Source organism: Lepidochelys kempii, unplaced genomic scaffold (genome assembly GCF_965140265.1).
Source record: "Lepidochelys kempii isolate rLepKem1 unplaced genomic scaffold, rLepKem1.hap2 scaffold_119, whole genome shotgun sequence".
Taxonomy (NCBI): Eukaryota; Metazoa; Chordata; order Testudines; family Cheloniidae; genus Lepidochelys; species Lepidochelys kempii.
Genome location: NW_027333598.1, coordinates 738 through 13,408, shown reverse-complemented (window position 1 = coordinate 13,408; position 12,671 = coordinate 738). Strand labels below are relative to the sequence as shown.

Below are 12,671 nucleotides of genomic sequence, written 5' to 3'. Positions count from 1 at the left end.
GGTCCTCCTCTGGGCAGGGGGTTGGACTAGATACCTCCTGAGGTCCCTTCCAACCCCGATATCCTAGGATTCTATGATCATTTGGCCAACAACATGCAGCAAAGCACCCAACTCAGTTGCATGAATGCTCTATAAGTCACTACTCAATTATACAGAGACACCAGCATATCTCCCCAGCTCTTAGCCTTGCACCTCAGAAATGTACCATCTTACACGACTCATGGCCTTCTCTTGAAAAGTGTAAGCTCATTAATTAGTTCGCCACTTCATCAAAAATAAAGGGGACATGCACCAGCCTTTGTCATGTGAGCAACTTTCCCAAACACTTTGGACAAACTCAGGAGTAAGTATAAAATATTAAAATAAGTTTATTAACTACAGAAAGTTAGATTTTAACTGAGTCTAACTGTTGGTCACAGAGGTCAAAAGTGGTTACATAACAAATGAAAACAGACTCCCAGTCTAAACTCTAATTTGAAAATACTAAGCAAGAATTGGATCAAACAGCTTTTCTCACTTACTGGTTGCTCCAGGCAATGTTGAGTTCTTAATACACAGACTGAATTCCCTCTCAGCCTGGGACCAATCTCCGCAGTTCAAATTCTGAGTCTTCCAGACAATCTTCCAGGTGTTGAGATTGGGGAAGAGATAGGCCATGTGGGGGTGTCTTTGACTCTCATATATATTTTTTCTCCAGCTGCTAGGTAGATTCTTGCCGTGATGCTGGGGTTAGTTAGCCCCCAATATGGAGCAGCAGTTTGCCTCCTGCACCGTGTGGTAGGCGTGTCACAGCTCCTTGACTTTGACCCCACAGGGCAGTGTGTCCCTGTCATGGCCCCTTTCTATCATGCATCACGAAATCTGCGTGCGCACCTCGGGAGTTACACCGCAGAAAGCTGCTTTCCTGTGCAGAAACTTGCCCGTGTAGACAAGGCCGCAGAGGACTTCCATAAGAACGCACGACAGGTCACAGACTGGGTCAGACCAATGGTCCGTCAAGCCCAGTGTGCTACCTGAGAGCGACCAGTGCCAGATGCATTGGAGGGAAAGAACAGAACAGGCTTGTTGACCTGCAAGGTGAGGGTCTTTCACCTTTATATTTAACTTCATTGTTGTTGATTCCTACTTATCCTATATCTAACTACCCCTCCTCTGAGGTCTCTGGGCAAATCAGGTGTGAACCACTCCTTTGACACAGACGTGTCCCAATCCAGCTGAACTGAGGCAGAATTTGGGCCAATGTCAGTTTGGAAAAGGCCTGCTTCACCCAGCAGGTTTCTAAAAGTATCCGTTGCTGTGAACCGCATGTCGTGTGGATGTGCGAACTCCAAAGATAGCAAACATGAAAAAAAAACCGCAAAGCCGGTTCTGAGGTTTCCAGAGCCAGGCCTGAGGGTTAAAGAGCTGTGCTCAAAAGGACAAGCGTCTCAGCAGCTATAAAAAGAACTAGTTGCAAAAACAAAACAAAAATTACATGGAAAAAAAACAACCAAACAACAACCACCCAGAAAAGCTCCTATCACTCCCCCATCACCATTGTAGATCTTGACATCTCCTGCCTAATGTGACATCTTTGTTTTGCGAACAAGAGCCCTGGGAAACTCCTGCGAACTCCAAAGATAGCAAACATGAACAAAAAAACGCAAAGCCGGTTCTGAGGTTTCCAGAGCCAGGCCTGAGGGTTAAAAAGCTGTGCTCAAAAGGACAAGGGGGCTCAGCAGCTATAAAAAGAACTAGTTGCAAAAACAAAACAAAAATTACATGGAAAAAAAACAACCAAACAACAACCACCCAGAAAAGCTCCCATCTCTCGCCCATCACCATTGTAGATCTTGACATCTCCTGCCTAATGTGACATCTTTGCTTTGCGAACAAGAGCCCTGGGGAACTCTCTGGCTCACCTGTGTGGGTGGAAGGGGTCTCACACTACGTGGGAAGGCTGCATCATGAGAAAAACCACCTGTGCTCTACTTTCACACTTTCTAATCTTTCAGAGTAGCAGGAGGCGGAACAGTGAGACACATGCATTAGACTCAAGAGCAAAACTAAGAGACCAAACCACAGACTCTGGACTCAGCATTCATGTATCCTGCAGTCTGAACTTGGAATCTGTTACATTCCCTCATTGGCTACCATCATTTAACCAACACGGAAGTGCTTCTTGTCCAGCAAGGCAGCCAGTTTGGGACCCATAGGCATGGCATGGCTCTGAAGGAATCAGCTGTTTCTCTCTGTGCTTCAGGAAACTTGGGATCCAAATGGTAAAAGACAGTTGTTCCCAGTTTCATCATGGCATCCTTTAGAAGTGTGAGCAATTCTAAAAACAGTTTACCTTGGCCACAGGTCACCATAGCATCCATCTCTGGGGTGAAAATCAACCACTAAAACCTCTCATTTCTACCTGAGTTCTTGTCAAATCTTTGACCTTAGTTGTAGCAATTTTACACGGCTCTGGCGTAGAATTCTTCACCAACCACACGACATACCAGTAGCGATAGTGAGGTAGAACTCCCCCAAATATGCCCTTTTGTTTCTTTAATCTGGTGCAACAGATTTAAATAAGGGACTAAATTCAGGTGCGGCTTAGAATCCCTCTAAGACACCAAATGTCAGGTATCTACTCAAAATGGGTGTCTTTCTGCAGCTCTATCACATTCCTCATGGATGTCATTTCCTACACATTTACAGCATCTGCCAGGAGTGAGCTGAACAGAAATGTCACTTCCATTTTTCCCATCTCTACCTAGGAAGGGATTGCATTTCCCAAATAAGAGGCAACATGCACCTGATTAGGAAGGGAAGATCTTCAGGAGCAACCTCCTGCAGGGCATGGGCCACAACTGCTTTGGGAGGCAAATGAATGGGTCTTTTGCTTAGTTCCAAATCATTTACTAGAGAATCCTCTTCCCAGCCCCTTCGGGAAATATTGACCTTACCAATTGAAGAACAGGGGGATAGAGATGGTGATGGAGAATCCCTCTGATTTACCCTATGTTCTTCTGTTGTTACAGAGGGGAAAAGACATTTTTCCCTATCCCTTCCCTATTCCTGCTCTTTGTTATACTTCAATATATTTTAAGGGAGGAAAACAGTAGTAAAAATATCTGCCTTCAGGAAAACCTGAAGCAACAGCGCTCTGATGAACTGTGACAACTGGGAATGAAACAATATGATCCTGGTGGGGGAACTTGATGACTAACAATTGTTTTTAAATGGGGGAACAGTATAACTGTGATGCTCAGGGTTTGTTTAGACTAGGACATGTGATGGAGTTTAGGTCAGGTCAAGGGGAAAGCTAATGCCAACCACTGCACCTCGGCTGCATCTGCACGACAACTGTAATTGTCTTTTAACACCAAGATCACTAACTTGAGCAGCCAATGCCATGTACAGTCCTAGTGGATGTAAGGCACGGGTAGTTTTTGCCTCAGTGTAGCTTGTTGGGAACAAACCTCTCTCCCCCACCTGGAGCTGATGAACATTCCTGGCTGGAGGGACACACGCTCCTTTGACCCAAAAGGAAAGGAGTTGATAGAAAACATCTATCATCTAAACATCTATAACTAAGTGGGAATTAGCAAATGTGATTTAAAAGAAAAAAATACCTTTGGCCAGCCCTAGTCAAGGCATTTGTTACAGATCCCTCCCATGTGGATTTTCTGATGTCTAATAAGGGTTGAGCGCTGATTGAAGCTTCTCCCACACTCAGAGCACGTGTAGGGCCTCTCTCCTGTGTGGATTCGCTGATGTGTGATAAGGGCTGAGCTTTGATTGAAGTGTTTCCCACACTCACGGCATCCATACGGTTTCTCACCCGTATGGATTCGCCGATGTCTAATAAGGTTTGAGCTCTGCTTGAAGTGTTTCCCACACTCAGGGCATCCATAAGGTTTCTCACTCGTGTGGATTTTCCGATGTGTAATAAGGTGTGAGCTCTGCTTGAAGTGTTTCCCACACTCAGGGCATCCATAAGGTTTCTCACCTGTGTGGATTTTCCAATGTGTAATAAGGTGTGAGCTCTGCTTGAAGTGTTTCCCACACTCAGGGCATCCGTAAGGTTTCTCACCCGTGTGGATTCTCTGATGTGTGAGAAGGCCCGAGCTCCCTTTGAAGCTTTTCCCACACTCGAGGCATGTGTAGCGTGTTCCTTCCAAGTTCATTCTCTCATGTGTAATAAGGTCTGACTGGCTACCGAAGTTTTCCTCTGGCCTCTGCTGACTCTCACAGGCTTTTGTTTTTTCTGGGCGTGCACAGCTCCCAGAATCATTCCCTTTGGACCTTCCTGACAACATGCCATGGGCTTCTACTCGCTCAGCATCTTCCTGCTGGGGTTCCTCCTCGTTTTCACTCACCATCCCAACACCTGATGGGAGACCGAGAGAATCCAGACGTAAGTCTCTGCCTGCGCCAGACAGAAAGGAAATCTCAGAGAGAAGAATGGGAAAAGGGATGAAGGAACCAAAATGTGTACAGGACAGATCAAACCTATCAGGAGCTTATTTTCCCTTCAACCTTCCCCAGAGGAGAGAAAGGAAGGGATCAGTTCTGGGTCCGTATCTCAGAAGAAATCTCAGGGGACAGCGAGATTGGGGAGGGACCTGCTGCCAGTTGTCAGTCAGGATAGGTGGGAAGCCATGAGTGACCTCTGCCTAACGATTCTACATCTGCAGGGAACAATCCAGAACTTGGAGAGCTCACAAGGTCTTTGTAGGGCATCCCAAATGTTTCCTGTATTCACCGACAGTTTTGGCGTTGGTTTAACCAATGCCTCACCTATGCAGGGAGCTCTCGGGAGCACTTTTTTCTTAGAGCCATGAAGGTCTGGGACGCACGACTCCTCCCCTCGTTCCAGCTGCGAGATCACATCAGTTCTGGAAACTGGAAACCCTGCTCAAGGCAAAGAAAACAAGGGAGGTCAGTGGAATTTGTGGGATACTTGTCACAAAGAATATTCCATGCTTTTAAGCCCAGCTCACTTTTAAGTAGTAACGTCCCAAGGCCGGCTTCCTTGGCTCAAAGGGCCAGGAGATGATTATTATAAATCATATTCATTACCTTAGTGCCTAAGGGCCAACTAACAGTGGGTCCTCATTTTGCTAGGCACAGTACAAACCGAGAAGCGTTGATGGCCCATGCCCTGAAGAAGTTACAATCTAAATAGACAAGGCAGACACAGAATGGGGAAAGGGGTAGAACCCACCAGCAGAGTGAACTCCGTGAAGGCAGAGTGGCAGATCTGATCAACACAGGCCTAGATCTTGAGACTATCGGATTTAATGTTACAACCAGGGCCAGTGTTTTCCGGAAATTGTCGCTAGGTCTGCATTTTTTCCCAAAATTACTCTTTGTTTCTGGAATCACCGTTAATATCCGGAATTGCTGATCAGAGGGTGGGTGGGGCATGCAAGGTCACAATCCCCCAGATTTCTCCCTGGAGACACCCGTCTCCTCCCCAGCGCACAGGCTGGCTGCGGTTGAGACTTGATGCCGATTTCTTCCCTCCTCATAGAAGTCTGGGATCGGCAGTGGGACGCCAGGCTCTCTCATCATGCTGCAGAGAGGACGGCACTCACAGCTGCTCGCGGCCGTGTCCACAGCACCTCTCCCCTGCTCATCTGCCCTGTACACAGCTGGTTCATGCCCCGTCTCTCCAGCGCACAGCTGGCTCTAGGCTCTCAATGCCCAGTATCTGAGCCCCACCGCCCCCACACAGCCGGCTCCTGTCCCCTCCCCGCAAGGCACTTTCAGGCTTTAAAGGATTAGATATTGCTCACGTTTGTCAATTACTCTCTTTTCATTGCCTGCAAACTCTTGCCCTAATTATGACTGTTATCTGTATATCTAAGCCAGCCCTTGAAAGCATGAATTCTTCACAGACTATGATGCCGAGATGCGCCACATGATACCAGGAAGGGCTGCGGGATGGGTTTCCTGTGCAAGCTGGTATCGCTACGGGGTGATGAATGCCAGATCTCAAGGCTGGTTATGCAGAGCTCCACCTTTTGAAGCTTTACCCAACGCAGAAAGGGGTAGTGACGGATTTCCCCTCATTCAGGAGACTCAAGACAACAGACTTTTGGGGGATAAACAGCTGAGTTTGAGCTGACTGAGGGGGGTCTTTCTGGGCTACAAACTCACAGGACCTGATAACCACCAGGAGGTAACCCTTTAAGAAAGGTTTTAATACACTTTGGAACTGATCAGGGATTCCCATGAGGACCGCTGAGGGAATGAAGGTAAACACACATTTGGATGCTCTTCTTGTTTTATGAGAACGGGAACAGGAAGGGCAGGGATCTCACTGAATGCAGGATCTCAGCAGGACGAGGTGTCAGGATAGCACCATATTGCAGCCCATTGGAAAACATAATCCCAACTACACATACAAAATGATGGGCTCTAAATGAGCTGTTTCCACTCAACAGAGGGATCTTGGAGTCACTGGGCACAGTTCTCTGAAAACATCAACTCAGTGTGCCACGGCAGTCAAAAAGCAAAGAGAATGTTGGGAATCATTCTGAAATGGATAGATAAGACGACAGAAAATATCATATCGCCTCTATATAAACCCATGGTACACCCACATCTCGAATACTGCCTGCAGATGTGGTTGCCCCATCTCAAAAAAAGATATATTGGAATTGGAAAAGGTTCAGAAAAGGGCAACCCAAATGATTACAGGTATGAAACTCTTCTGTACGGGGAAAGATTAAAAAGACCGGGACTATTCAGCTTGGAAAACAGACAAAGGGGGAATATGAGAGAGGTCTATAAAATCAAAACTGCCGTGGAGAAAGTAAATAAGGACATGTCATTTACTCCTTCTCATAACACAAGGACTAGGAATCACCCAATCAAATTAATAGGCAGCAGGTTTATAAGAAACAAAAGGAAGTATTTCTTCACACAACGCACAGTCAACCTGGGGAACTCTTTGCCAGAGGACGTTGTGAAGGCCAAGATTATAATAGGGTTACAAAAAAAAAAAAAAAAAAACACCATGAGAAATCTATTGAGGACAGGTCGTGAATGGTTATTAGCCAGGATGGGCAGGGATGGTGTCCCTAACTTCTGTTTGTCATAAGCTGTGAATGGGTGACAGGAGATGAATCACTTCATGATTCCCTGTTCTCTTCATTCCCTCTGGGACACCCGGTGCTGGTCACTGTCGGAAGACAGGACACTGGGCTAGATGGACCTTTGGTCTCTCCCAGTGTGGCCGTTCTTAAATAAAAGGGAACCTAGTGAGTTCAGTGCAATGGGAGGGAGTAGGAAAATCCCTGGGTGTGGAGAACACTGGGAAATTAGAAACTATCATTCACAAGCAACAGACTCTAAATAGTCTAGAAAAGCAGAATGTGAAAAATAAGAATCGGGGTCATGTGACTTCAGGAATGAGGGACTCAAAAAACCAAGTCTGCAGAGAAGAGAGATTGTGGCTATTGCACATGCGGATGGGGGAGCAACTCTCCAGGTCTCAAGGATTTTCACCAGCAACCAAGGCCATTGTCCCATGCACGGGGCAATCCGGAGCAGTGAGGAGTTGTGTCATCTGTAATCCTGGCTGAGTTTCAATGCTCTGCTGCTGGAGCTCCCTTGTCTGGATTCCCCCAGATTCTCGGAGATGCTGCCCCGAGCAGGGTCTAGGGAGAGATCTCTTGTAGGAAGCCCAACACCCTCCTCCTTGTGAAAAGGAAAGGAGGACTTGTGGCACCTTAGAGACTATCCAATTTATTTGAGCATAAGCTTTCGTGAGCTACAGCTCACTTCATCCGATGCAAACTGTGGAAAGTGTAGAAGAGCTTTTTATATACACACAAATCATGAAAAAAATACCACCTCCCACCCCACTCTCCTGCTGGTAACAGCTTATCTAAAGTGATCACTCTCCTTACAATGTGTATGATAATCAAGGTGGCCCATTTCCAGAACAAATCCAGGGTTTAACAAGAACGCGGGGGAGGGGGGGGGGACGGAAAAAACAAGGAGAAATAGGTTACCTTGCATAATGACTTAGCCACTCCTAGAGCTGGATATAAAGCAGGGGAATCTCCCCTAAGCCTGACTGGTGGCTTCCCCCTTCGTATTTCAAGGCACCCGCTGGTTAGTTGGGTCAGGCTCCAGCACTACGAGTCTGGTCCTTTTTCCCAGCCCCATCTAGGTAGGTTATTTTCTGTTCACCAGATTGGAGCATTTCCACCTCCGAACCTCATGGGTCTCTTCCCAGAATCTAGGCCACTTATTAAACAACTCCCAGCAGGTCTGCCACCCCCTGGCCTCCTCCCTTTCTCCACCCTGTGCATTTCCTGCCCTGCTCCAAACTCCAAACCAGATGGTGCAAACCTTCCCCTCTCTCGTGTATTTCCTGTCCCTCTCCCTCCTGCAGGAACAGATCAGAACCCCCCACAATAATCCCTACCTGAGCTGGCTCCTCTGCAGCCATGTCGCTCCCTTGTCCCATGGGAGGACGGGATGAACCGGAAGGAAACATGAGCGTCGTTCTGCAACCTAGCCGGGCAGGAAGGGCTGTTGTGGAAGTTTAGGAACGGGAATTAGTTCGTTTCACATCACGCTTCCCCCAGGCTCTTTCCCTGCAGAGCGAGATCCGAGATTCTGCCGTGCTGAGAAAATGCTCAATCTCTGGATTACAGCAGAGACCTGGCCCCTCCTGCCAGGCTAGGCCCACAGACACACTTTTAACCTCCTTTCTCCCTCCCGCATCCCAAAACAAAGTCTCTGAACGCAATCCTAGAAAAAAGCAGAACCAAAGGAGTCCCTTTCGAGGATTCCCTCTGACACTGACCCCACGGCAGCCACACCCCAGCAGGAGGGACATGGAGTCAGGAACTGGGTTTTCCTCTGTCTGATCCTCGTCTTGTCCACAGGAAAGTGATTCTCCCCACAGTGCAGTAATACATCTGTCTGGGCAGATGAGAGAGCTGGAAATCTCTTTCAAAACTCTTTTATCCCACGGACCCTGTCAGTCTCTCTATCTCCTTTTCCCTGTGCCCTCTCCATGCCTGTCTGCTAGGAAACTCTCATTCCTGGGTTGTTTGCTCCCCCATGGCTGGATTTGCTCCTGCAAATGGCAGGAGAAATGGGGTGGGGGGCTGTTTGCCTGGGATTTCCCCATTGCCTGCCTAGGACCCCCACCTGCCCTCCACCAGGATCTGCCAGCCCATTTGCCTGGGACCCCCTCCTCCAACCAGCAGGGCCCCCTGACGCTTTACAGGAGGACCCCTCACTCTGCGCCAGGGACCGCCCCACCACAGCTCTGTGCACTGGGCATGGCAATGGTCCCAGGAGCCAGCTGGGCAATCCCAGACAGAGCCCCTGGCACAGCACCAGGCAGCATCTAATCCCCTGCCCCACCTGCCCAAGAGACCCCCACCCCCACTCGTCTCCAGCCAACAGGCCCCCAGCCATACCCACCTCCAGGACCCATAGCCTTAGGGCTGGGCACATCAGAACTACTCCCCGAAACCCCAAACCCTCCAGAACCCACCAACCTGACTAGGGCCCCCCCTGCCCAGCCACCCAGAGGCCTCCCCCTACCACAATGCCCCTTCAGCTCCCGCTGCAATCTCCCCACACAGACACCTGCCCCCCCCAGCAACAATGTTCTCTCACAGTGTCTGGTAAGTGGATAGAAAGTTATCACCACCCCCTGCTGGCCAGTCACACAGGCAGAGGGAGCCCGGGGGGACGCCTCTTTCACAGGAGAAGGGAAGCCATGGAGGGCTAAAATAAGTAAGACATTTCCATACTCTGTCACTAGCAAATAATGGCCACCGTGGATCCACCCCAGAGTTGGCTACAGCTTTGCACTGCGGGAAGCCCCCCCCGAATGGACACCCTTTGTCATGGGGTTTGGGATACTTCTGGACCCACGCTGCACTCAGAGGGACCTCCTCATCCCATGCCAGCTGGAGAAAAGAAAAGGGTCCAGCCAACTCTCCTGTTACCAACTGGGAACACCCATCCCCCAAACAGGGGGAGGCCCTTGGCTTTGATGGGTATTGAATATATGGCTAGTCTCTTTTATCAGTAAACATTTTTAACAGAGAGAAAGGAGGGAACAAGTGATTCTCAAAGGAGAGGGAAAGTTGATCATTGTTGCAGGGGGGTAAATTTCCCAGCCAGGATGGAGAAGGACTCAGGGTGACAGGTTCCCCCCAAAGAGGGACAAGTTGCTAGGATTTAGAGACATGGGGAACAGCCCCAAACCCAAGAGGATTTTTAATTGACATTTGATAATGACATCTTAAGAGGGAAACCTGAGATTTGAGATCAGTGTTCAGAAATGAAAGAGAAAGGGTGGAAATCTGAGGGATTTTGGATCCATTTATGCAAATTATAGAGAGGAAAGTGGAAAATGAGAGGGATTTTATAGCAGTTGTTGATAGGAGGTAAAAGCTGAGTGTATTTCCCACCACTATTTGGTCAATGAATAGAGCGGAAATGGGCAACATTGGCAAACGTTTGAGATCCATATTCAGGAATCTGAGGAAAGGTGTAAATCTGAGATTTTCGTCGTAATTTATCATTAGAGAGACAGGGAAAGCTCTCAGGGGCATATTCAATTAGAAGTAGACAACTAGAGTAAAAGTGGGGCAAACGTTGAGGGTATTTTTGAGGAATCTTTGAGACGTACAGAGAAAACGTGTCACAAACTACGCAACTGAGAACATGGGATAAACGCCAAGACCGGGGGGATTTTATGTGGCTATTAAAGAACTAGCTGGAAAAGGGGGGACCGTTTGTGATATAAAATCCAGCCTGTCCAATACAGAAGCAGAAAGTGATGGTCCCCCCCCCTCCACGGCCCCCGTTCACCTGGGCAGCAGGGAGCCCTCTGAGGGGCTGACTGGAGGGGGCGGGGAGGGGCGCTGGAGGGCTCCCTGGGGGCGGGGAGGGGGCGGCAGTGGGGGATGGGCAGGTAGGGGGCAGAGAGTCACTTTCCTGCCCCCCCCGCCCAGCGCTCCCCCACCGGGGTCTCCCACTCACCGGAGCACGGGGGGGTTAATGACGGGCCCCACCCCGCACAGACCCCGGAGGGGAGCCGCAGGTGCTCCTCCTACAGATCCGACACGAGGCAGCGCCTGGTCTGCTCCAAGCCCCGCCCCCAGACGCTGCCCCGCCCCTGTCTGCTCCAGGCCCCGCCCCCAGACGCTGCCCCGCCCCCGATCCGCTCCAGGCCCCGCCCCCAGGCGCTGCCCCGCCCCCGGTCTGCTCCAGACCCCGCCCCCAGACGCTGCCTCGTGTCGGGTCTCTCGGAAGAGCAGCTGCGGCTCCGCTCCGGGGTCTGTGCTGGGGGGGCCCGTCATTAACCCCCCCATGCCCGGCCGGGGGGGGCTTTGTCCAGCTGGGACCAGCCCCCGCTCTGCCCGCCCCCGACCCGGTGAGTGGGAGACCCCGCGGGTGGGGGGAGCGCTGGTGGGCGGGGGCAGGAAAGTGACTCTCTGCCCCCGTCACGGCTGGGATTGGGGGGGGCAGAGACTGGGGCCCGGCGGGCGGGGTCCCTTGGGGGGTGTTGGGGGGAGAAGCCGGAGTTGCGGGGGGGGGGTTGAATTGTCTCTGTGCAGCCAGGAAATTCAGGGGGGGGAAGTGGGGGGCGGCGGGGGAGTTAATTGGATCCCCTTCCCCCCCCACGGGCACAAATGCCCCCCAGTTTTCCCCTTTTCCCTCTCGGTAGCTCCCACCTGGTTGTAAACTCCCCCCCACCCCCCATTGATCCGCTCTCTGGTCTCCCCTGATCCGCCCCCCCGCATCTCTCCCTCCTCCTCACATGTCCATTGAAACTCCCCTCCCGTGGGGGGGGCGGGATTTCCCTCCCTCCCCCCCCCGTTTTATCTGCAGCGATTTGTCCTGATGTCGGTGGGAAGTTGGAGCCCGGAGCCATCCCCCAACCTGGCTGCCCCGGCGTGGGGGTGGGAGGAGACGCCGGGTCTCTGCCAGGGCGGTGAAGGGAGGGGACGTGTCCCCCATGGGGCTGCCCCCGATCCCGGCTTCCCAGGCCCACTTGCTGCCCCCAACTGCAGCACCGTTGCCCCCAGCCCCCACCTGCCCCCCACCTGCCCATCCCCCACTACCGCCCCCTCCCCTCCCCCAGGGAGCCCTCCAGCTCCCCCCCCCGCCCCCTTCAGTCAGCCCCTCAGAGGGCTCCCTGCTGCCCAGGTGACCGGGGCCGGGGGGACGACGAAGATCACTCTCGATTTATGTTTTGGACAGGCTGGATTTTATATGACAAACGGTCCCCCCTTTTCCAGCTAGTTCTTTAATAGCCACATAAAATCCCCCTCGGTCTTGGCGTTTAGCCCATGTTCTCAGTTGCGTAGTTTGTGACACGTTTTCTCTGTACGTCTTAAAGATTGATAAAAAATTTGCCCCACTTTTACTCTAGTTGTCTACTTCTAATTGAATATGCCCCTGAGAGCTTTCCCTGTCTCCGTAATTATAAATTACGACGAAAATCTCAGATTTACACCTTTTCTCAGATTCCTGAATATGGATCTAAAACGTTTGCCAATGTTGCCCATTTCTATTCATTGACCAAATAGTGGTGGGAAATACACTCAGCTTTTACCTCTGTGACAAAGTGGGACTGTTCTTAATGTTCTTAATGTTTCCTCTGAATAGTGTGGGGGTGCCTCAGTTTCCCCTAGGCAGTT

General features: G+C 50.5%; 1 protein-coding gene across 1 annotated transcript in view; it reads right to left on the bottom strand.

Moving 5' to 3' along the window:
- Positions 1-4,160, bottom strand: part of LOC140904471 (uncharacterized) — a 70,592-nt gene extending 66,432 nt beyond the window's left edge. Inside the window, exon 1 of the mRNA XM_073326852.1 lies at positions 3,651-4,160. Coding sequence (XP_073182953.1) covers positions 3,651-4,160 — 510 coding nt within the window. The remainder of the gene's footprint in view (positions 1-3,650) is intronic.
- Between the last annotated feature and the right edge of the window lie 8,511 nt (positions 4,161-12,671).